Source organism: Toxotes jaculatrix, chromosome 18, assembly GCF_017976425.1.
Source record: "Toxotes jaculatrix isolate fToxJac2 chromosome 18, fToxJac2.pri, whole genome shotgun sequence".
Taxonomy (NCBI): domain Eukaryota; kingdom Metazoa; phylum Chordata; class Actinopteri; family Toxotidae; genus Toxotes; species Toxotes jaculatrix.
This window is the reverse complement of record NC_054411.1, coordinates 2058594-2083517: the sequence shown is the minus strand read 5'-3', so window position 1 is coordinate 2083517 and position 24924 is coordinate 2058594. Positions and strand designations below refer to the sequence as shown.

Here is a 24924-nt window from a genome sequence, read left to right as displayed (position 1 = left end):
TGCCGGCCTATTTTATGAATGAGATCCATTTAGTGCACATTTCTCAGAAGCAGGATTACACAGGGCTCCATCTAGGTTTCTGTCCATGTTTCCTGTGAGAGTTCTCAGAGCTATGAGATCTATTTCTGTTGAGCGTTGGCAGCACAAGCTGAAGCTGTAATCACAGTCTGTTGAATAATCAGGACCCAGGGCAGTCTCTCTCTTTTTTAACCAGGAACCAAGAACTGATTCAGTTACCTGTATAACATCTCCTTATCCTTATGTACTGTCTTTGAGCTAGGCTAACTTAACAAGAGTGTTAGAGTAGATTTACAATGTAGCTTGGGCTTTGTTTCAGTAAATGCACTGTATATAATAAATATATAGCATATACAGTATAAAGTACTGTACGCTTGATATGGTTCAGTGAATGATCTCCATGACTTTGCTGAGTAAATCCCAGGTAGGACAAATCTTAAAGTCCCTTAAAGGAAAAAGAGATCATCAAGACTTGATGGGCAGTTTATTCATCCAGAGCAGTAATAACGACGTTGTCATGTCAACACGGCAGCAGCTTTATGTCAACGCTACTCTGTTAGCTTATTAAACACTGCAATCATGTGCTTCACTGCTGTTTACATAAAACTTTGTTTGCATGTTTCTACAGGCGTGATAGACCATATCTGCACTGATACGAGCAACATGAGAGAAAAAGCAAAACCCTTCAGGAGTTCAGGTCTGTCTCGTCCTGCGGCAGGTAAGTGGAGCGCTGAACCTAAGGGTTAATGTCCTCCGGCTGTGTGGGTGGGGTGATTAAAGACAGACGTCTTCAAATAAGAATCTAGACGTTGGGGGTCAGGACCTGGATCGGAGTGCTTTGACCAAACTGCCAGCCGCTTTGACAACCGTATCCATGCACATCACACTTCCTCCAGTTATGTAAGAGGAAACTGTCCGTCACTAATCCCTGAATGGCAGCCAAGCAACAGCAATGCATCTTTGATTGTGATAGAGGGGTTAAAGTAGAGATAATAGTTTTATCTACATGTTGGAGAAGAACAAAGTCCAAAGACAACAAGGTGCAACTAAGGCACTTGTTCGTTTTGTACAGGCTCGTTTAAATTCCACGGAGTCACAGATATTAGGACCCTCGCTCAGTTTCTCCTCCGCTACACCTTCCTGTATGTTTTCCTGACACTAACCTTAATCCTAAACCTCCCTCCCACTCTCTGTCAGCACAACACAACAGAAATGCCCTCTTTATTCCTTGTGCTTTATCAGTTGTGACATTTCCTCTCCAGAGCAGACTGCAGGCTTTGGCTTGAGATCCTTGAGATAAAGAGGGATTTCACGTGCATACACATAGCTCTTAAAGACATCAACACGTCAGTCTTCCTTACCGTCCAACTCTGGTTCTGTGTAGGTCAAATCCTAGCATTATCCCAGCAGCGAAAGACGAGAAAGCGTAAAAAGAAATCTATGTACAAAAAAAGAGTCAGGTAGATACAAAGGTGTCTCTCAGACCATCGTGCTCTTCTTCTCCCTGAAGTCCGAGTGCGTTGGCTCGTGGTAGGTTGTGATCATGTTGGCCGTGTCCCACCGTCCCACCGGGGCTGGAGAGCTCTGCATCACCACCAGCCTGATGGGAGACTGGGTTGGCTGCGGGTCCGGGGCGTACTCCTTAGTGGGATCTTTGCCCCGGCAGTCGTACATGATACACGATATCAGGAAGACCAGGAGCAAGATAACGTAGCTGGCAATGAGGATGCAGAGGTTCAAAGTGACAGGGTCGATCTCCTGGTAGTTTTCCAGAAAGCCCATGGTGCCTGCTTCATGCTGGGCGGCCCTGAGGCCTCAAAGAACAAGCACCTCAGAGGCAGGGAAGGTATGGGTATGGACGGCCGGCCGAGAGACACTAACACTAAACAAGACTGGTGGCAGCAGGGTTTTCTTCCTCTCTATCCCCTTCAATCTGTCTCTCTACTGTCCTCTGCCCTCCCTCCCTCCCTCCATCCTCTCTGCCTCGCTTCTGTCTCCCGCCTCTCTGTTTCAGATGAGCGCCGTGGATACGTGGCTTTGTGGTAAAAATACTTTAATCCGCGCCACTCCTCCAACCTTGAAATTCAGCGATCAATGGGTCACTTTAATAACTTAAGCTTCAGCTGTAACTCAGCAACTGTGGTGGATTCTGTGTTATATCATCTACCAGCAAGTGAACACTAATTGTTGAGTGTTTGACGTATTTGAGTGCATGTATGTGTGCGGTTGTGTGTGTGTGTGTGTGTGTGTGTGTGTGTGTGTGTGTGTGTGTGTGTGTGTGTGTGTGTGTGTGTGTGTGTGTGTGGGTTGTAATCTTAATCTTGATTGTGAGTGGGGATTGAGGGAGGAAGCCATCTGGCTAAATAGAGGCTGGAGAGCGCGACTAAAAATGCTAACATGCTAACAGAAGACTTAAAACAACACAACAAGGTGAAAGACTTGATTTGTTCTCAAAATCTATGATGTGGTGTGATTTTGTTGAGCATGAAATCCAGACAGATTACAGCAGGCTTTGTCCTCTGTATGTCAGACTACCAGGGAATCAGAGGCAGGATTATCACTGTGGACTCCTCAGGTTTATAATGGGTGCGTGTGTAGGTGGACGCAGGCTTTCTAAAAAAGAGACGGAAAAAATGAAGTTGCATGTGCTTCAACAGGTTATTTGTACCTGCTACTGTCGTGCACTTGCATGAGGTTATTGAGACTGATGGACAGCAGAGGGCAGCAACTAGCAACAATGGCAGAGGGAGAGAAATCAGAAGAAGCAGAGCTGGAGGCTGAACTTTGACCCAGACGAACACTTCAAGAAGGAGGGAGGGAGGTTTACACTGAGCACGAATGAAGCACAAATAAACTGATCATAACTCATACTGACATTCTGATGTGAAAAACAAAGACAGCTTGTCTGAGTGTATCCTCCCTTTGTTATTCCTTATATGTTGTTAGCACCTTTTGCATGATGTTAAATTAAGGCTGTGTTGAGTGTTATTGTTTTATGCTGCACCAACGGCAAAAATCAGTCTTCTATGAAACTAAGAAGAATTAGTAGAAGAATAATACGTACTGTGTCAACACAATAGTAAAGTCTGTCTGTGCATCTGTGTTTTGAAACGTTAAATTCAGTTTTAACTGAGATTTTTATCGTAAATCTTCCTCAAGTTGTTTTCATCAATGTTTTATAACTAAAACATTCCTTTAAGTTTAAATAGTCTTTTACTCATGAAGCCAAACATCATCTATCTTTGGAAAATCTGGAGTCTTGATGAGACTTTAAGTCTGAGTGTGATGCAGCAGCAGCAGGTCAGTGCAGTTGACAGGCTTCAGATTCAGATATCTCCTGTTAGATTTGATGCTTTTGTAACTCAGATCTGTACAATCATCTTTACTCTTTAACAAAAGACAAACGCAAAACAGAAATGAAAGAAAATGTGTTCGTAACATGACCAGGGAGAGCATGAAATCCAGCACTAATCTGTTCCAGCTCTCCTGCAGAGCAAACTCTGTCACTCGTGATGATTCCTGCCTCCTGGTGAATGGCGGTGAGGATGGACGGCAGATGTGTACATTATGTCTGCAGAGCGCAAAATGACCTCACTCCTCTCTTGATGTTCAGGCCTAATCCCTTTATATGTTCAGGAAGCTGATGTCAGAAGCAAAAGGCTTGACCCCGATCCTGCCTGACCTCCACGAAGCGCCTCTGGCCTCTGGATGAGAAGTGATGGGGTTTTTTCTTTTCTTTTTTTTTTTTTCAGGCTGACGAATCATCCGCCTGTGAAAAGTGATGACCTCTGTGTGTCACTGATCCTGGCCCTGCTCCAGAAGTAAGCATCTGGAGGAGTCAAAGTGCACTCTGCACACCGGAGGCACCGATGACCGCATCATTTCCCTTTTGAATATTTGCATAACACATAATAGCGCACTCATGATGACTGATTGACTTTCAAGTAACAATCAGGATGATTTAAAGAGCTTTGCATCATATACATGTGGATTAAATGATTAAATGAATGTCAGATAATTTCTCTCATTCATGTAAAAAAAAAAGAAAAGAGCTCCAGGGGACAAAACTCCACCTCGTGGATAACACAACCTTCATAAATACAATTTATGACTTAGGTTACTTCTGTTAAAGAGGCTACAGATGAAATATCACACCACAGGGAAAATGCAGAAGATGAATAATGACGAGTCTCTTTTTTTTTTTTTGTCTTCTTCTGTTTAGAAGTAGAGCAGCAGCTTTTGGTTTGGGTTTTTCTTTTTTGACGTTTTGTCCTTGTGCATGAATCATGATGTGTCTTTAATTCCTCAGCGCTGTTTTTTAAGGACTGAAAGCTCTAAAACTAGATAATAATAAATAATTTATTTTTATTTGGCGAGAAGACAAAGCTCCGTTAAGAACTGGAACCTTTCCCCTGGTTTAAATTTAAAGGTGCTACTGAAGAGCAGCTTCAATGTTTTGTTTTTGTCGTTTTGGTGTTGTTGTTTTTTTATGGACAGATTCCAGTACTTTTAGACTTCATCTCTGTTTGTGTATGTGTCTCTGTGTTGTATGTTTGTCTTATCAGCGTGAGCCTATTTACAGGCTGCTGTTTGACAGAGATTTTTTTTTTTCTAAATCAAGACAAAAAAGACAATACTTCCAAGAAACAGTAGCACTGTGTGGGACAAAGGAAAGCTGCAGTTTCAGGCTCTAAAAACAGCAGCAAGTCAGAGGAAGAGTGGTGTTTCTGTCCTGGGAATGTTTGTGTTGTTGTGGTGTCGGCGAGTGATTAGCTCAGAGGATGTAATAGGTCTGTCTGTGTGTATACCAGGCTTCTTGGGTGGGGTTTCTCCCACTCGTATCTTGGAGATATGGATCTTCCCCAGCGCCAGACTCTGGTGCCAGGGAGTCCAGCAGCCTCGACGGGGACCTGGAGACAGACAGTGGGGAGAGAGATGGGGAGGGACGTGTTGACAAACCCTGCAGGAGTCTTTAGCCGTTTGCGGCTGAGAGCTGAGGATGTTAAGAGTTTGTCTCAGCTTTATATCCGTCCTCCGTCTCTCAGGCATGAAGCCCCGACGTGTTGTTTGTTCATTTTCACAGTGTGAAGCTGAGTCTGCCTGTGGTGATCCTCTCCTCGATCAGATGCCCTCTGACCTCACCTCTGCTCTCCCACCATCAACCATCCCAAAAACAAACCAGGAGGACGAAGCAAGCCGTGTTCCTCCAGCTGTGGCCATTTGATGTGAACTTACACAGAGATAAGATCTTTATCTCAGGGTCTGGATGTCTATGTACCACAGATAAATGTGGAACAAAAGACCAATAAATACTTTTTTGACTCATGCAGATAATATCATTTTATAACCTTAAACAATATGGAACACGGTCTTTTGCTCTTGCTTTAGTTCTGCTATTCTGCCCATGCCGATAACATCCTCCCCAGTACACTGAGCCGTGCTTTGTTCAAGCTTTGCTCAGGAGAGTAAAAAGCAAAAATAACACAAGAAAATAACTTTATACTAAATATTTTATACAAACTAACCAGATTAAATAAAAAAAAATGTAAAACTTTATTTTCATTGATAATTAGTAGTCAGACAACAAAACACAATCTCTACAGGGTATCTGATATTTGAAACTACAGGGGATCCAGTAACAGTAACACTATCACTTGGTTTTTTTAGTTTAATGTTAATGTTAACTACTTCTAAACTCATGAACTTAGGTTTCCTCTGAAGGAAAATGCTAAGTCACACTGAGGGAAAAGCTAAGATTACAGGCGTGAGAGAAAAGTTCCAAATAACTTCTCAGTTACAGTTACACAACAAAGCAGTTCTGGTTACATCCACTATTACAGTTCTTTAAAACGGGCTTTGACTCAGCCTCCTGTGCTGAGCCAAAGGGGAATGTTTAGCTGAGTCTGAGCTGGCCCGTAGGGCAGAGGGCGGTGGGGGTGGGGGTGGGGGGTTAACGTGATCCTCCGTCTCCTTTGTGTCTTCAGACTGTTTGCGTTACTGCAGAGATGTTCCATGAGGTCAGAAAGGAGGTGCAGTTACACAACCGGGACACAGCTGAGGGAAGCTCCTGCTGCGCCGCTAACTCAGAAACACTGTGTGGATCTGGAACCCGTCACTGTCAAGCTGCTTTTCTTTTTATTTATTTTTTCATTTCTCCATTGTTTTAAAGGAGTGACTTTTCTTCTCTCAGTGTAACTTGTTTTCCTTGAATTCAGCAAATGTTTTCATGGTAATGGAAACAGACAGATGCCACTGAGCCCCTCATCATAATAAAACCACATATGAGGTGTTAACCTGCAACATCAGTTCCATTTTCCGTCTCCATACGAACCACCCCAGGTCCCATGATGACGTGCACTGACTTCATCTCATGCATGAAGAAGAAGGCTGGAGGAGCAGGTGACGGACGGGCCGAGGACCTCGCAGATCAGATAAAGGCCCAAAGAGAGCCCTTTCCTTCCTGAGTGGTGGACTGTTTGTGTTAGAGCGATCTGCGTCTCTTCTTCTGGGTGTGGGAACCTGCTCCTCCCAGAGTTCATGGCTTCCTCTCGTCAAGGACCGGCCACCAGCCTGCCTGCCTGTGTGTCACTCAGCCTCCGAACCGACTGAAGACGAGAGTAACTGGTCCACATTACACACTGTTTATCATGTTGTTTAAACCTCTTATTTCACAATAGTGCAAAGAATAAAAACAAAACACTTATCAGTTACTAAACCCAGCGTAAATAAATCCACATTTTAATTCAGTTTAGATTATTATCCAGAGCAAATGTTTCCTCTGACACAAAACAACACAATCAATCTCAACCTCGCTGATTAATGGCAGAAATTGTTCTCTGTGTCTTCCAGCTTCGTCTTGATTTAAACGCCTCAGTTCTTCTGTGCTGCAGCCCACATTCACACCCGGTTCAGACCAGCAGGGAGCTGTAAAACTGGCTCCTCACCATTGTCTCCTGTACGTCACCACAACAGCTTGTACACTTCTTCCCCAGGCAGCGCTCAGAGGAATGTCCACAGCTGATAAAAACCAAAGAGGTACCCCGAGACACACACCTCCCCCACTGGGGCTCACAGTGATGATGTTTACGCTCACTCAGGAGGGTGGAAAGTTGGGGGGGGGGGGGGGGGGGGGGCTGTGGTCTGGTTCTCCTGTTGACGGAGATCCAGGGTGGTGGCCTGCTGGTTTATGGGGCCACAGCTCCAACACGTAGAGACAGCGGAACAAAACTGGATTTTCACATTAGTCTGTTTAAACTGTTTCTGAAAATGTCCCATAAATTTAACACGTATAATTACGTGGCTCAGATTTGATGTTTTCTCATCACTGTAAAAATTAAAATGCTGCATGAAATCACGTTTTAGTTTTGACCTGCACCAGAAATGTATTTATAAGTTTATAAGTTAAGTTGGCCTGTCGGCATCTGCATCCAGTTCTGCAGCTTTTTGGTCATAAACCAAAGTTTTGGACAATTTAAGTTTTGATCTAATGATGGTTCTTGATGAAAAATCAAAATTCATGCAACAAACATCAACCTCATGGTGGCGCTAGAGGAAAACATCACAGGATCACCAAACAATGTCTGTAAAAAATTTCATGCCAATCCATCGAGTGGTTGAGATGTTTGAGTCTGAACCAACGTGGTTGACAAACAGACTGTTTGTCGTCCATAGAGCAAACCTGCTAACACAGCTAAAATCTTTTAATTTGAAAGTCTTTAAAGGTGGAGGTGTATTTAAAACATTAGGAAGTTGTTTCCATCTGTGTTGCAGCGAAATACAGCTGACTGCTTCAACCACTGAGCACAAACAATCCTACAGTGCATTCAGGTCGTTCACGGACAATATCATTTGTCACAGTTCAGCATGAAAACCTGGAAATGTGAAATAAAAGTCTGAAATAAACAAGTGATCGCTAACTGGATTTGTGTGTGGGGAGAGGCCCAAATCTAATTAGAAAAGCAAAGCTTCACGCTGTAAGTGAAACTTGTTGGAAACAGATGTTTGACTGTTTTCATGTCAAACTTTAATCAGATACGAGAGAAAAATACGAACAATAATCAAAAGCCTTCAACGTGAGCAGCTCTTCTCAGGCTGAAGGCAACAGCAGCTCAAACAGCTCATACAGCTCATACAGCTCATACAGCTCATACAGCTCAAACAGTTCATACAGCTCATACAGCTCATACAGCTCAAACAGTTCATACAGCTCATACAGTTCATACAGCTCATACAGCTCATACAGTTCATACAGTGTGCTGCTGCTGCTGTGTTTTGGGAGTGAGTTTTGAGGTTTATGAGCAGGGAAGTTTCAGCTCCACGAAGCAGCTCAGCTGTTCAGACGACAAGGAAACCGAGCGCTGTGGAGAAGCTACTTCCCATGACATCATGGTGTTTGTTAAATGACCTCTGCGGGCATGTCAGACACACCTTCCCATTTCCTCCCCGAGACATTCAAATTATTTACTTCATTTGCTGACGGAGGAAAATGGTTTATGGCTGCCAAGATTGTCCTTAAAACACTAAATGAGACACTGAAAGACTGAGAGACAGAAATGCATAAGATAATATTCCACTACAAAGTTGTAGGTTTTGATGGGGTTTGGAGATGCGTGTGATTTGAATGGATGCCAGTGGAGATTAAACTGCACTGTGGATGCAAGTGTTGCATTGTGTTGCATTTCTGGATTTGAAATGATCCTTCCCTTTATATTTGTGCTTTCACTCTTGTATGCACTTTGCCCCCAGGGGGCCTTCACAGACATTTTGATTTGTTCCTTTAAAATTGCAGAGACTTTGCCGCTGTGCTCGACAACTTTTCAGTCAAACACAACAACAGAACATTGTTCTTCTGAGACCAGAAGTAACAGTTCCTGTTTGTCCCAAATCTACAGTGTGAGACCATATGTATTCCCGTGTTATCGTTTGCATGCGAGAAAACGATGCTCATAGTCGGCCCAACATGCAGCGTGTTCTATAACACATTTGCCTTTCTTTTATTTTTCCTGAAAAGTCCATAAATAAACACTGTACACGTTATCTTCAGGATTACAGTAAAATCCTGGTTGTTCCACTGACGTGGGACACGACCCATGTTGAAACTGCTTTGTCTAAACCACAACATATGTGACCAATGACACAGTTTCATCAGACATTTATGCAATCGGCCAGCGAGCGATTCAATTCAGCAAAGCAGGAGCAAATCTTTTATTAGCAAATACTCCTGTGACACTGTTTCCCAAGTCCCTGCGGTGGTTGCTGAAGATTAGGAACAGCTTCCAGGAATCATGTGAAAGAGCTTAGTGTCACAACAGCAACAGGCTTTTACCTGATATTCACAGATGCTCCTCTACAGTGTCGTATCACTCTTCTGCAGCAGGAGGATGAATAAGAGGCTGACACATTGGCCTTGCATGCAGTTTTCTTTTCTTTTCTTTTTTTTTTGCGAAGCGTGTGCGTCAGTAGAGGCGATACCAATCACAGTCCGGGGGAAAGCTAAACAAACTGCCTGTTAAAAAAAAAAGGAAAAAACAACCCAAGTTCGATTCAGATTCAAACAACTGGTCGGGATTTTTCTCGCACATATGGCACTAATCATTCCTGATGCATGATGGGACTGACAACAGGGTGTTAACTTTCCCTTTGTTCTGTCAGTTTTTTGTTGTAGTGAAGAATCCGTCCTCTCTCTCTCTCTCTCTCTCTCTCTCTCTCTCTCTCTCTCTCTCTCTCTCTCTCTCTCTCTCTCTCTCTCTCTCTCTCTCTCTCTCTCTCTCTGGGTCTGGCCACAAACTTTTAAACAATTAGATTAAACTCTGAGCTCCAACCGCTGTCATCAAGCCCAGATCTCTATGTATGAAACATTCTTTTAGTGTTCATACGAGATCTGTTGTGAATAAAAATGATTTCATATGATGTGTGTAGAACATCCAGGTGGTAAATCAGAGATGGGTAAAATGTGCTTCACTTCCCTTCATCGTTTCTCTTACGGAGAAAAACACATCAAAGGACTGTTTCTGACAGTTTTACAGCTCTGGGTTTAATAAGGAAGTGACAGGCCGCTGTAGAAACAATAGGAAAGGGACAAAAAATTAACAGAGAATCAAAGGAGCCGCTCTGAAGCAGTTAACTGGAAAATGAATGTACTGTCTCAGCAGTTCGTGATCGTGTAGATCGTGCGTGTGAGCTCCAGTCACCTTTTCTATTCGCTCAGATAAACATTTTTTGCTTTTTGCTGGAAGAAAATTCAAACTTTAAAAGGAAATTCTAACAAAAAGCGCAAATTGCGTAAATGTAGTCCTGCGTTAAAGACCATGTAGTGTTTGCTGAAAGCTGCTAAAAAGCTGTGGAACAAGTAGCCTTTCACTAACTGGTGAAAGTTAGTGAAAGGTCGAGATTTGCAGAGATGTTTTTTATTTCATGTCAGGGAATAAAAGGTATTATGGTTCGTAAGCTCCTGGTTGTGTTTAGGAAACAGTTCTTCATCGTCTCATATTGGAGATGACACTGTCGTCCTGTTGAAGTGGGACTTACTGTAAAAATGGGAGGAACCGGTCAGGAAGAGCTTTCTCTTTATTATGTGGAGGAATGAGGGCGAACCGAGTCGCCAGCCCCTCCGGGACTGTGAGCAGCCAACTCTTCAGACACTCCAAGAACCACTGGCAGCACATGAAAGAATCAAAGATGGGGCCTGTCGTGCAGAGCCACCGTGCGCTGTAAAATACTGCTGGCTCTCACTGTGTTAAGTGGAGAGGTTTTGCACTTTGGTTTTTAAGTCATAAATCGTGTTCTTTTGCACTTTTATATGAACTGCTTGTGAGGAAGGTTTGTCAAAAAGACACAGAATGAGCCAAAAGAAAGAATGGGTTCAGGACACTGCCTCCTATAACCTCCTTACCTCCTTCTTGCCTAATGCTCCTTCTTGCTAACTAAGCTCAAACTGGTGCAAACTTAAATCACATCACTGTGTTTGCACCAGAGGGTTTTTCTTATTGAGGAATGACTTTTCTGGCTCTAGTTAGAGCAGCACATGCAGAAGGCTCCATGAAATATTTCTACTTGTAGGCAGGAGGTTATTCTGATTTCATGCAGAATCACTCGTGCATTTCACTCGTGCTTCCTCTTTGGTTTTAGTCAAAAACAAACTAAGTGATGGTGGAGCAGAGACACGCTGTCCAGGCAGGAAAGAGTTGAGCTGATGCGTGAGGCTAAGAAGAGTTTCACAGCTGCAGCGTGGCTCACCTTCATGCCCAGCTTGGACTCGGGGGTTTCACTTCCTTCCAGTGGGCGCTGTCCTCTCCCATGGAGCTTTAGTCCAGGACGAGGCAGCAGAGACACCCACGGTGTCTGCGGCACAGCTGTTGTCCATGTGTCCAGACCTCGGAACAGATCCATATGTTCTCACAGCACTGTGCAAAAGTTTCAGGCACTGAAAGTAAAGTGAGGATGAGTTAAAAAAATGACGCCATGAATAGTTTAGAAAACAAAAAAAAAATCTGGATCAAATGAATATTTGTCGTGACAAACAGGTTCCAGGTCCTCAGAGGATGAATCCTGCTGACTTTGGTGACCCCCTGACCTTTCCTCTGCCACCTCCATGAGGTTGACACAAAATGTGATGACGAATATCAGATGTATTGCCATTCATTCACACATTCATGTTCCCCGGGGTTTGAACTTTTCATATGGCTCCACAATCAGGTCAAAGTGTCAGTTTATTACCAAATGCCTGCAAACTAAGAACATTCCCGTCAGCCTCAGCTGTGCCTGCTAGCCTACACAACAGAAATGAAAAGAAATAACCAACAAAAGAAGACTTCTGTGAAGTACGAGCCAAAAATGAAACTGCATCTGAACAAGCGACAACGAAATCTAACGAAAATAACTGTCTGAAATCTCCGCAGTTTGGTTCTGATCTGTCATTTTATCTAAGTCTAAGTTTTGGCCGTTTAGTTGGAGCAGACCTTCCCACCGCAGTGTTTGTTCCTTCTCCAGCAGCAGAGCACTGTAGAATAATGTTAACATTCAGACGAGCTGGACCAGCTCTAATAAAACAAGCCCCGAAAAACATCTGGCCTCTCTGTGTTCCAGGTCGTTCTAGAAAATAACCAAACGTCAGCTCAGTCCAGTCAGCTGGTCAGAAAGCTGTCAGGTCAGGTCTGCGTCAGCCTGTTCATGCTACGTCTGCACAGCTGTTTTATTAGACTGAACTGAACTGACCAGGATCCCTGTAATGCTGAGCTCATTATGTTTAATGGTGTTGGATCTGAACAATGTGCAATCGGTTGTGTTGAAGTCTGGAATTTCAGACTTTGGTTTGTTCAGTGTTTGGCTTTTCCTTCGTTGAAAGAAGCTCTGTGAGTACTGTACTTCCTGTACTGAGGCACTGGAGTATTTACATTTATCTTAGGGTTAGTTTATGAACATATACAGGTTCAGATTAAATCATAACTGATTTCTTTTCTTCCATTCATTCATCTTTCAGCTCTTTTTCCTCATTTCATCCTTTCTTTCATCGCCCTCATTTCTTCCTCAAGGTTCTTTCAGTGTTTCTCTCTCCTTTCTTTGCTTCATTTTGCCCACTTTTGTAATTTTCTAAATTCTTTCTCTTCTTCCCATTTCTTCCTCTGTTAATTTTCTTCTATCTTTTTCTCCTTGATCACCAAAAGTGGAGATACATGGTTTTCAACAATGAAAACATAATAAATACTGTGAGTAGTTATTTTACTGCTTATACTTGTTCGTCTTATTTGTATTTCTTGAGTATTTCCTTGTTGTGCTGTAACTAATTCCACTTGCATGACCTGAGCTCTTTGCTGTTTATCAATACACTAACCCGGCAGCGTGGCGCTGAGTGAAATGACAACCACGTGAGGCACAAAAAGTGACGCACACAGTCCCTGCATGAGGTGCCAGCAGTGTGTAAAGAGGCTAAAGACGCTGGTGGAGAGCACCTGTCAAACTTCATATCAAGTCACCCGTTTTTCCAGCTTCAGTCTGCCTCCCTCTAACCTGACAAACTGGGAGGCGACGCCTCGCTGTGTCAAGTGTCCCATAAATGTGTTACTGATCTGATCTCAGGGTCCATACGGTACCAGCCTATAGCTGATTGCGTGTGTGGTGGTGATCTCTCCCAAAAGTGACAAAGTGTGTTGTAGGTTCTCCTCTGACGCAAGGAAACCATTTAGTTGTAGTGTCTGGTGTCACAGGGACGCATAGCAACGCAAATGCTGCCTATAAATATACTTCCACGTCCAGGCTATTTTAAACCTAACAGGGTCAAATAGGAGAGTTCGACTTCCTTTTACCACTGGGAATTTATATCCTGAAATGTGAAATAAATTAATAGGAGTCTCATGTCAGACGGTCGATGCGAAGAGGTGGTTAAACAATATTTAAGTTGAAAAAATAAACGTGCTGAAAATAAACTGTTAAAAGGTCAGTTAGCCCCCAGAAAACCGTTTGGCCCTGCAGAATGAACAGTCGCTTTGTTTGTTTGTCCTGTGTAGTTTCACGCAGTGGACAACCAACGCAGCATCTGAGACACCTCACACCGTCAGGACAAAAACACTGGTGTGTGTGTCTCTTTGGCGCACAACTGTACATGTGTTGTTGGTAACGGCAGACGGAACAGTGAGGGAGGCGGCTCTCATCCCCACCCCTCCTTTCCGATCACCTAGTGCAACACAAGGCAGTAAGCTATGATTTCTGAGGATCTACAGACACATCCACAGATATCTGAAAACTTTGGCAAATAAAACCAAAATCTTCATGACCAGACGCCACTAGATGTAAGTGGGAAGATGCTTTGATGTGCTTTTTTATAATTTGGGTGAACGGACCCTTTGATTAGTCAACTGGTTTATTTAACTGCACTGTAATGGCATCCCAAGTTGAAGCAGGAAATATTTACTACATTGAGTTTGATTATTTTAAATAATCAGCACAAGGCAGAGTGTGTATATTTGTGTGTGAAGACTCAGGCACACCCATGTACGTCATGAGAGAAAGGAACATTTCCTTCCATTCAGCTCTGAAAGCAGAGAGCTGAACGTTAATATAATAACTCATCACTTCTCCAACCCGTAAACCTTCTCTAAGAAACACAAACACTGACGTCAGCTCATCGAGAGTCGCGTTTCCTATAAACATTAAAAGTCTGACTGATTCGTTGGCAGGTGGAGTTGTAACAGTGGCAGCACTGCTTATCAGTCAACTTTATTTCTCAACTTTAAAATGTCCTGCTACCAATATGTATCTGTTATCGACCAAATTCAGAGCATAAATACACAAAAATGTGTGTTTATGTCTAAAGAAAGAAAGATTAGCTAATTAAAAATGTTTTAAGGAATAGTTTAACATTTGGGGAAGTGCACTTAATCACTCGAATGATGTCAGTTTCATATAAAAGCGAACAGCAACTAAGGGCAGTGATGGCGTGAAGCCTCCTGACGTCTTATTGCAGAACACAAACAGAAACATTAATTAGTGAGCTGTAGATATATTGATAGGTGTAACTCTGAACTTTGCAGAGAGCCTTGCTAGTTATTTGCCCCTGTTTCCAGTCTTTATGCTAAGCTTTGCTAATCACATCCTGACAGACACAACATTAATATTAATCCTATCACCTTACTTTTCTTTCTCATCTGTTCCTTTAACTATCGTATACCAGAAGTCCAGTATTAATAAACCAACTGTTCGTCCCAACTGTGATTAATGAGTTTATTAAACCTCATGACGTCCTGTTAACGGTTAATACATGCAAATGATTACATCAAGACAAAATACATGTAATACTGTATGTAATATTTTTTACACTGTGGAAGTACACTGTGGACAATAAGACCACTGCCACAACACCGTGTAAACGTTCCAAATTCACCATAATGAGCAATACAACTCCAAATTTGGATTTATCACTTACTGAATTTGTTAAAAGATGTTGTTTAATGCTGAATAATGATGATTATGAAGAGTCAAAGTGCTTTAAGTGGTTACATATTTAAGGTTAAACATTCCCTCTCTTTAAGTAACATCATCTGCCGTCCAATCTTTTGTGATGAACAGAACATATCGTCCGATTTTAAACAAAATCCTCATCAAGTACCATAACAGGCAGTTCATAATCATTCCCTGTGAGGAGAACAATGAGACGTTAGAAACTGCTATGTGCAGGTTGAGGTGCAGAAAATGAGGCATGAATCATTGTCCTGGATTTTCCAGGTTCCCTCTCCTTCCACGGGCTCTTTAAACCACACTCCCTCCCATTACAATCAAAGCCACCACATCCAACAGCAGATTAATGGGAGACTTCCTCTACATCGCTTTGCACAGTGGTAATTCATCTTAATTGTGATACATTCCTCCTGGCTGCGTTCCCAGCTCGCCAGATGCTCAACGTCTGTTTGACAAATAAATCCCTTACAATGTCTTCAAAGCTTCGAGTTCTAGGCCTTGAGAGTCTGCGGTCAAAGCTTTTACAGGTCTGAAATCCAGCGCATGCCGCACAACATCTGCTTACAGCTGGTTCTCCAGCTCCAAACCAAGTCAAGACCAGGCCTTTTCAGACTCCGGAAATCAGGATGTGTGTTGTTCAAACTGCTAGTTCAGGTGAAAATACTCCTCTGGTTCGCGACCAGGGTGGTTTGACTCTCCCGTCGCCTCTCCTTCTTCCTCTCCAGTCTCACCTTCCAGCAGACGGCGCTGGCCGCTAAGAGCGCCAGTCCGGCCGAGAGGAGCACCAGGCCAAAGTAAGAGATGGTGGATCCATGTGAGTTGAAGCTGTAGGCCACGGCGGTGACCACGATGCCCGCGATGAGCACCACCACGCCGAACGGGATGGTGCAGCGATAGCAGGACAGCTCCGTCCCACCGGTGGCTGCAGTCAGCTGGACTTCATTGACCAGGGGGATGTTTACCATCGTCACAGCGGCTGCAGGGCGCTCGTTGTTACCGGGCTTCTCTGGGGTCGCAGGCGTTCTCATGGCGTCCTCATGGGCTTCTTCTGGCATTGCAGGATTCAGCAGCCTTCTGTTAACCAACCACAGATGGTTCCTCGGTGTTGCCCCTCTAACCCGTTTCCCTTGTTAGGATCTCCCAGTCTGTGTGGAAGAAGGAACCAGTCATTAAAGGGATCAGTGAAAGCAAAGAGTCAAACTTGTTGCTCAACCCTGGACACAGCTTTGCAGAAGGAAAAACAAAAAGCTTGCGGTGGCTTTTCGTTGGAATTCAACCCCACATTTCACAATTCACCGCCTCTTTCTGACCACCACATGCTGGTTTAATGAACCCATGTAACATCTCTGCGCAGCCACCCCCTGACCCAGTCTGAGGAGTTGCCTGAATGACGCAGGACCACTCAGCCCAGCACGAGCTGAGACATTCCCTGGAGAGCGCAGGATATGACATTACAAACTGCTCCGTGAAATGCAAGGAGCTTCGAAATCACCAGCAATTTCACAAGCACTCATTCTTCCCCCCTCACGTCTGCTGCGTGGAAGGCTGTGATTCAGATGCTGAGTGACAATAAATGGGAAGTACGGTTTCTCTGATACTTTCCATCACCGTCAGGGCTTTGAAACACTGGATGTTCAGTCTTTGCTTATTAAAGGAAAAACAGTGGTCCACAGTCTCGGGGTCAGGCTCTGCCAAGGTGTCAGCACCACAGGTAATATACTGAGGTTATATCCTCTGTATTTTGGGGAAGATCTGGGGAGTTTACACTATTTCATTGGCTGAGTTCAGTATTTTTGGACTCAATGTATTTAACTTTTACTACTTTCAAAACTATGAAATTAAGAATAAAATAAAAGCTTCACTCTTTCTCCATCAGAACTTTATCCTGACGTTGAGAAGCCTTTTTTTCATTCATTTTACTGACAACAGTCTAATATATTTATTAAAATATAACATATCTGACTTTAAATATTTGTATATAATTTAATGGATGCATGAATAAAATGTATTAAAAAAAGAAATTTAGAAACACAATTTTCTGTGTTGACTTTAGTTATTTAGCTTTAAATTAGGAGTAGAAACATCCCTTTAATTCACTTTGATGGAGTCTCTGAACAAACTAACTTCATCTGATTGTAGAAACAGTGTTACACAACAATAACTGAAGTTGTCTACCCTTTTACCTTCTGGTGAGTTTCTACGATTGTTTTTAATATTGTTGCGCCGCTTTAGAGCTGCAACAAATGATTATTCTTATTATGAATTTATCTGTCAATTATTTTTTTCAATTAATCGATGAGTCATTTAGTCTATAAAATGTCAGAAAATTGTGGAAAATGTCCACAAGAATTTTAAAGCCCAAAGTGATGTCTTGATATTCAGTTTACTTTGTAGTAGAATACTATTCCAAACAATAAATCAGTTATCAAAAGAGCTGCAGACTCATCTTCTGTCCACCGGCCAGTCTATTAATGAACTAATCACTGCAGAAGAAAAGCATCAGTACAGACTCAAGAATTTAACTGGAGTTAGAGACCAAGGACCAATTAAGGGGCTGATAACAGGAAGAAACAAAACAAAACAAAAAAAAAAACCAAACTCCAAGATTTGAAGCCAAAACTTTTTGAAGCAGGAGGAAAATCAGAACCAGCGGAGGGATGGAATCTGTTTAACTGTTTCTCTCGATATAACAATCCACATTACAACCCTACATTTTCAGCAAATCAATCTGCACCACCACCGTGTAAATTACAGTAATAACTGACCATACGGAGCTTGACTCCAGCTGGTGAAAGCTGAATAATTTACTTCAGTTTAAGCCCAAACCTTCGCTGGCTATTCGCAGTGCGGTCAATCTACTTGACATGTTCGACAAACGTTTGTATAGAAAGAAGAAAAGTTGGTTACTTCACAGCCGTTTTCCATGTCCCACAGTTTCCAAAGTGGCTCCTCTGCTGCAGTGAAACTTGTCTCTGAACAGAGCCGCTCATAAAATATTCGCTCAGAATCATCTAATTAAAAGTGAATGTTGTTTTCCTCTGTGCTGAAGCCGACAACAAACAGCGTCTCTCTCCGGGCTGGAATCTGACTCCCATTCATGGGAAGCGTCCGCCTGTGAAGTCCTCAGGTTAAGAGCTGTCGGCCGGACTGCCATCCCCATTCACAGCAACTATTTCAAGTATCGATGACTGAACTGTGAAGTTCACAAAGATGAGAGAAATCCCCTATTCCTGTGGAGTATTTCAAAATAAACCGCACGTTGCCGACCTGTAATGAGTTTCAGTTCATTGGACACATTTATTTTGAAGTCCAAATTTGTACATTTCCGTTTTTATTTTTGGTTGGCTGGTGAGGCTCAATATTTGACTGATAATTTGAAGTAACCGAAAGGGTGAAATCTTTCGCGGTGTAGGCTTCAGCTTTTTTAATTCTGTTATGTACCATTTGTCTGTTTGTAGCATGTGCAGAATGAATCAGTTTTAATTGTCCTCGCAGGATTAACCTGTTAGGACATTATGAATCAGTAACATGGCCGTTATGAACCAAAGAGTTCATGTCAAATGGGATTTAATTTAATTTCTTAAATTACTGATGTGATTTTACATCAGTAATTTAATATTTGTACACTCTGTATTTCTTACTGAGCATTTTTTGAAATTCAGGGCCAGTATATGCTCATACGGTATGTGCAATGTAACTATAAAATGTATGTGTAAAGCAGGGTTATTTTCATACATAAATCTTATGAAGAACATTTTCCCCCTGTGAAGAGGAGGGAAAGTATTTTCAGTGAAGAACCATCAGAGGTGGAGGAAGTATTTAGATCCTTTACTCGATTAAAAGCAAACAAGTACAAGTACAAAAAAATCTTCTTGTTGTTGTACTGGTATGTGTTTACTGGCCATCTCTGACTGATGCATACAGCGCAAAGAAAAAGCACAATGCGGACAGATCCCTCAGTAACTCTTTTATTTTGAAGGTGGTGACCGGAAGCCGGGGTGTTTGACTCGCTGCGGATTGACAGTTGTTGCTGCAGAGGAGCCGTCATGTCGCTGAGGTTTACAGATGAGGAGTTTCAGAGCGCGTGGGGGGAGCTGGATGAGCCGCAGCTGGAGGGAGGATGGGAGCTCTTCACCGAGACGATGGGAGTCAAGATCTACCGCCTCTATGACAAGGTACCGACCAGGTACAGCGCAGGTACAGAGCAGGTTCACTGAAACTGCTGTTTTTACAACAGGAAACGGCTGCCGGCGATGGACCGAATGAATGAGTTTGTTTCGGCCTGTGGCTTCGCTAATCTCACCGATTTATACTCTTTTCTGTTGCAAAATTACATTGACATTGTTGTTTTTAATATAATTCATTTATTGACCACATTCATAAACACATCAGCAGCGGAGTCCGAGTGGCAAGCATGGGGAAATGTCCGGAAATATACCGGCTGCACCCGTCACACCAAACTCCATTTAAAAACCTGTCAATTAAACACTGCCTCGCCTTTAGGCAGGTATACACACCTTGTGAAACCTTACTGAATATATTTATGAAATAATGGACGCCATTGTTCAACTCGGCATACATCTTACAAATCCAGATGTAATTCACTTTAAACTGAATTTAAATAGATGTCTATGTACATAACATTAAATCAAATTCTAAAACTATATTAAAATGCTGTTGGGGGAATTACTTGTGAGCTGAATGATACGTTTATCTGCTTATTTTTGACTAATGTTGGATGGCATTCATTGATGAAAAATTACAAGTATATATAGAATACATAATACAAAAAACACACACTGTGCTATGTTTGGGCCAGTCATCCAAATAAACTTTTTCACATTTGGCTTGAGTCACTTGAGTCTCCAAAAAATGCATATTGCAGTATTCCATTATCAAAAGCATGATATTTTAAAGTTATCAGAAAATAAATTTTGTTCGGGGCTTTGATATGTTGTCCACTGCAAAGGGAAAACTAAGACACCTTAAACTGATGTTTTTGTGAGGGGAGTTTGGTATGACTTTGCGTTGCGTTCGAGATGACCACAAAATCTGTGACTTAAAGTGCCATTTGTTTATTGCATTTAAGGGTGTTAACTGTATTTGAACTTCTGAATTAAATCCAACACACTTCCTCCCTCAGAGTGAGAAAGGGTGTAACGCAGAGTGGCTCTAATCAGAGTTGTGTGGTTTGGGATTAGTTACATACTGTGGGGTGTGGCGCGAAGTCTGCTGTTGGAAGACTGAACTTTCATGTGCTGTTTTCAGGAAACTGGGCTTTATGAGTACAAAGTCTTTGGTGTGCTCACCACCTGCACTCCAGAGCTGTGTGCAGATGTCTACATGGACCTGACCTATCGGAAACATTGGGATGGATACGTGAAAGGTAAAAACAACAGTAAGGCGAGGTTCACACTGTTGTTGTCCTTGCCACCCGAATCAGCTTTCCCTCATCTCTCTCCTGCCTAAGATATAATCTTTGTATTCACATAAGTTTCAGTATTTGTTTAATGTCTGTTCTGTAGTTGCTGACATTCACCATGGCTTGTTGGCTTTAACACACGTGTAGGCTTTTGTTGTCGTAGCCTTTTCTTCCTTGTTCAGCATATAGGCATGGATTTACTGTGACAGTTTAACACTGAGGTAACTTTTTAAATTCTTGCTCCTCGTCTTCATGCACCTCTGAAGTGTCAAGGTAACATGTTTTACAGTAGCTTCAGTCTGTAGGCACAGTCATGTAGTTACCTAGTCTGGTAGCAACAAACGTGAATCCAACGTGAATCACATTTACTAGGTAAAATTTCCTCCCTTGTAGGGTGGTTTTTGGGACAGTCTTGCGACTTAGAATGTTGTATTAGCAAACACATAGGCCTCAGGCAGCTAGTAACAACAGGTGCTTTGGTTAGTGGTTGACTGATATACAGAAGACCACAGACAGATAATACTCCAGCCAGGGCATTTTAGAGGAAGAGGTAAGATGGCTGTCGATAAGATGGTGGGTATAACATTTGCTATAACGTCAGATTGAAACCACTGCACCTTAAAAACATGCAGCGTAGTATGAGCCTACAGTTCTTTATTAGTCTTTATTTGCACATTTCTTTCTTGAATCAGTTAGATCTGTGGAATGTTTCCAGTATATGGCTCAAACATTTATTTGATCACATGTCAGTGTGTGATGTATCCATCCATTTTTAAAATTCAGAGCTCTATGAGAAGGACTTCGATGGACAGGCAGCGATCTATTGGGAGGTGAAATACCCCTTTCCTCTGTCGAACAGAGATGTATCCTTGGTTGGGCTGGGAAAGTTGAAAGGAGGTGGTTATATAGAGCATATTTTCCCCACGATCACACTTTCACAGAGCACCTTCCCTAACAGCCCAAACCTCAGTATGTGTATGTCAGGGAGAGGAGAGACCTGGATGTGGATGGCAGGAAGATCTTCGTGATCCTGGCTAGAAGCTCTCCAGAGACGCCGTGTCCAGAAAAGAGCGGCGTGCTGCGGGTCAAAGACTACAAGCAGAGCGTTGCCTTGGAGAGCGACGGAGCCTGTGGAACTAAAGGTAACACATGATGAAGGAATATAATGGTACTACAGACACTTTGTGTGTGTGCATATAAACAAGTGCTGAAATTATTAATTTGACAATTAATCAGACGTTTAAGTCATTTGGATTGTTGGTCGGACATATTAAGCAATCAGAATATTCCGTCTTGGGGTTTGGAAACTTTTTTTGCACATTTCATAGATTAAACTATTGTATAGTCTCTGAAAACAATCTTTAGTGACTGCCCTGTTATCATTAATGAACATGTGCTTTATTTTAGTTTTCTTGAATTACTTCGACAACCCCGGTGGTATGATTCCTACCTGGCTGGTGAACTGGGCAGCTAAGGTAAGTTTTGCATGACTTATTGTAGAAAGAAATTAACTTCGTTTTTTGTTTTTTTTAGTGCTTTGCGTGGATTTATATGTCTGCACTTTGATGTTAAATTTTCTTGTGTAGACAGTAAAAAAGAAAAGCCTTTAAATGGAATTTGTACATTAGACAAAGCCTGAGAAACAATTGTTCCAAATATTTTAACGATATGATGGATTCAGACTCACAGCTATTCCCACCAGCACATTACAATCTTTGAACTGTATATACGTTCATTGTTTCCCTACACAAACAGATCTTTGACGAGGGCTTTAAAGAGGGTGTTAAAAGGGTTCACTTGCAGGCCTCAGAGAGCTCCATCCCTCCGCCTGCTTCGTGGAGTTCCAGCATTATTGTTAGCAGATGTGTGGCAGGGTGATGTCAACAGCTCCTCACTTCGTTGCCCCTCCTGGGTGGGTCTTTTTGGCACATGTGTTTGTGACTCTGACTGATTATCTTTGTGTGTTTTTATTAAACAGAGTGGGGTTCCAGGTTTCTTAACAGACATGCAGAAGGCCTGCGGCAATTATAAAACCCACTGCCAGAAGAAATGAGTGCAGCGAAACAAGACAGGGGCTCATGCACAAGGGCTTTCATCCATTTTATTGTTTTAGCTTTTGGGAGACGTTTTGATGTGTGTTCAGATTTGACTTTTCTGTGTGGGTATGAATGTGGCATGGTGTGGGCTGCTACTTGTCGTAGCATGCTATTGACTCAGGCATGATATGCATGACCAGCCACCCTCATTAATAGGCTGGTGTGAATCAATTCTGTTCCGTTGTGCTGTATTACCCAATACTGTATGTTCTCCCCTGTGAAATCATTGTAAGCTCCAGTCCCCTTCAGGATTTAGGAGCTTTCACAGGATATGTTTTAAGCGTTGTATAAAAACTCAAATGTATTATTACTTTGGGCCCTGGGTGGTGAAACAATGATCAGGAAAAGTTGCATCTTCTTGCATAGCTCTCACTCCCTTTTCCTTGTTTAGATTTTGTTTACATGATAAATGTGACAGATGCAATATAATTTGATGTATTGAATGTCTGGTCACACTGGAGTCTACTCATTGTCCTTTTCAATTCACTGGAATTCACTCATTTGCTGTAATGAGGTGAAAATGACAAATCTGCACTTTTAAAGGAATGTCGCCTTGTAGACTTCTTGCGGTTCCTTTCCATGGGTACATTACTTATGCAAAAGTCATGTTATGGATGCACATGGTCAAAGATACAGTATCTGAGTACTGTATTTAGGCTGAACCTCAGTACCTCAGCACTCCTGTTGATACAGATGAATATGGTTTAAAATGGTCATGGAATGCTATTACTGTGTAATATTGCTGTGTTGTTGAAATTAATAAACTTTAATCTGACATTTAGAGGTGTAAACTGTCTGTTACGTTTTCGCCCAGCATGCCATTACAGTCACATCCACTGTCACACAATTGTGCATTACAAGTAAAACAATCGTCTGAAAGGTCAACGGGTGTGTATGCTGTAATGTTGTCTTACAGGTGGGATACTGCCATGGTAACCTAATCACTGCTAAGCAACTCCATGTGCTTGACAGTGACAATGAGAGTAAGGCTTCCCCATGGCTAGGCACCGACACTATTTTATAATTTTTATAATTAACATGAAAATACCAATAACATAATTGCTAAAGCCCAAATGTAATCTTAAAAAAACAAAACAAAACAAAAAAAACACGTAATATTCAATACTGTAAGTAAATGAGAAAAAAACGCTGACTTAGACCGTTCACCTCTGGGGCAGTGTTACCAGATTGGTTCCTTTTTAACCAATCAGGCTCCACTTTCTTTAATGTGGGCGGGTTGTTTGATTTCCGCTGCTTTTATACACCGCTGTAAATTGCAAATAAATTCCCATTAAACCGTTTAAAACTTTCCTGAGAATCACAAGGTTTATAATTTTCTTCAGTATAAAAGTAATTCATTAATATTTGTTGGTACAGCCGATGATCTCCAGCAAACAAGAACCACTAGCCGCTAATTTCGCCACACCCCCTACTTCCGGCCGTTGGGCGGGCTCTGGCATCTGATTGGACCACGCGTGTCATACTGCGACACCGGCAGGTAAGAAGAGCAGGTGGTTTCTGGCGCGCAATTTTCTTTCAACATTTCGGACCCGGCAGAGGTGCTGCAACCGGTAGGAACCAAACATTTTCATGTACTCACGGTTTAAATACAGCTTTGTTGGGTTTTTTTTTTAATTGGTGGTGCGACTCTTCTTTATGCCTTTGTGATGGGAAATAAAATGTTTTTCTGATCATGGCCTTTGCTGGGTGTTTAGCAAGCTAACAACGTTATTGTGCCAGTAACTCCTTACCATGCTAGGTACCTGACTACTGCTTGTGATGTTTGTTTCTGCCAGTGATGTTTTCTTACAACTAAAACTTTTTGGAAGATGTTTGAATCACAGAGAGATAAGATGAGAGACAGGACAGTCAGGGACTGCCTCAGTGAGTGAAAATGTTTATGTATTGTCAGTGTATGTTTTGGTGACAGTGATGAGCAATAGGCCTCTGGCTTTTGAGGCAACTTTTCCCTGTTAATTGTGTTTTTACAAAATATTTTGAATGGCAACAGCTTTTTTAAAAAACAAATCTTAAGTTGAAAGTTGGACTGTGTTAAGGCAGATGTTTGTTCCTTAGGAGGCTTTGTGAAGTCTGATGTGTCATTCTGAGGCATGAAATTTCAAAGCTACCGCAGGAAATGTTAATGCCAGCAAAGGACTTTTATCAGTGCATTTTGGACACAGGAATCTTTAAGCGGTTAAATGTCTGTATATCTGTAGTTTGAGTGGTATATTCCCATTTGTACTGCCTGTAGCGCTGACTGTCGTCGCTGCTGTTATGTTGGCACTTGCACTGTTATGTATGTGGACAGGGTTGTCCACATACATTTGGCTAAGTATTGTATAAATTGCTTCCAGTGATTATCTAAGACATTTTCCCCATTGATCTAATGTAGAGCAGCAACTTACCGTTATTTTCTTTTCAGTTAATCTGATGATT

General features: G+C 42.2%; 2 protein-coding genes across 3 annotated transcripts; one reads left to right on the top strand and one right to left on the bottom strand.

The window, feature by feature from the left end:
* Positions 1–14719: 14719 nt before the first annotated feature.
* On the bottom strand, positions 14720–18131 carry tmem100a (transmembrane protein 100a). Its single transcript, XM_041063367.1, has 2 exons — positions 17875–18131; positions 14720–16112 (listed from the first exon to the last, which is right to left on the bottom strand). The coding sequence occupies exon 2, from the start codon at positions 16020–16022 to the stop codon at positions 15618–15620; it is 405 nt and encodes a 134-aa protein (XP_040919301.1). The 5' UTR covers positions 16023–16112; positions 17875–18131; the 3' UTR covers positions 14720–15617.
* On the top strand, positions 16571–23307 carry LOC121198960 (phosphatidylcholine transfer protein). 2 transcript variants are annotated; one of them, XM_041063365.1, is made up of 7 exons: positions 16571–16678; positions 18947–19142; positions 20236–20353; positions 21173–21252; positions 21360–21531; positions 21797–21864; positions 22368–23307. In XM_041063365.1, exons 2-7 carry the CDS (start codon positions 19014–19016, stop codon positions 22440–22442), a joined length of 642 nt encoding a protein of 213 aa, XP_040919299.1. In that variant the 5' UTR covers positions 16571–16678; positions 18947–19013; the 3' UTR covers positions 22443–23307. The 2 variants fall into 2 exon arrangements, with proteins under 2 accessions (XP_040919299.1, XP_040919300.1); XM_041063366.1 differs by lacking the exon at positions 16571–16678 and having other exon boundaries at positions 19043–19164; positions 22368–23306.
* The last annotated feature ends 1617 nt before the right edge of the window (positions 23308–24924 follow it).

Coding starts and splice junctions, on each gene's coding strand:
- tmem100a (XM_041063367.1), bottom strand. CDS start 16,022: ATGCCAGAAGAAGCCCATGAGGACGCCATGAGAACGCCTGCGACCCCA.
- LOC121198960 (XM_041063365.1), top strand. CDS start 19,014: ATGTCGCTGAGGTTTACAGATGAGGAGTTTCAGAGCGCGTGGGGGGAG. Junction 20,354..21,172: donor TTGGGATGGATACGTGAAAG/GTAAAAACAACA, acceptor TTTAAAATTCAG/AGCTCTATGAGAAGGACTTC. Junction 21,253..21,359: donor TTCCTCTGTCGAACAGAGAT/GTATCCTTGGTT, acceptor CCCAAACCTCAG/TATGTGTATGTCAGGGAGAG.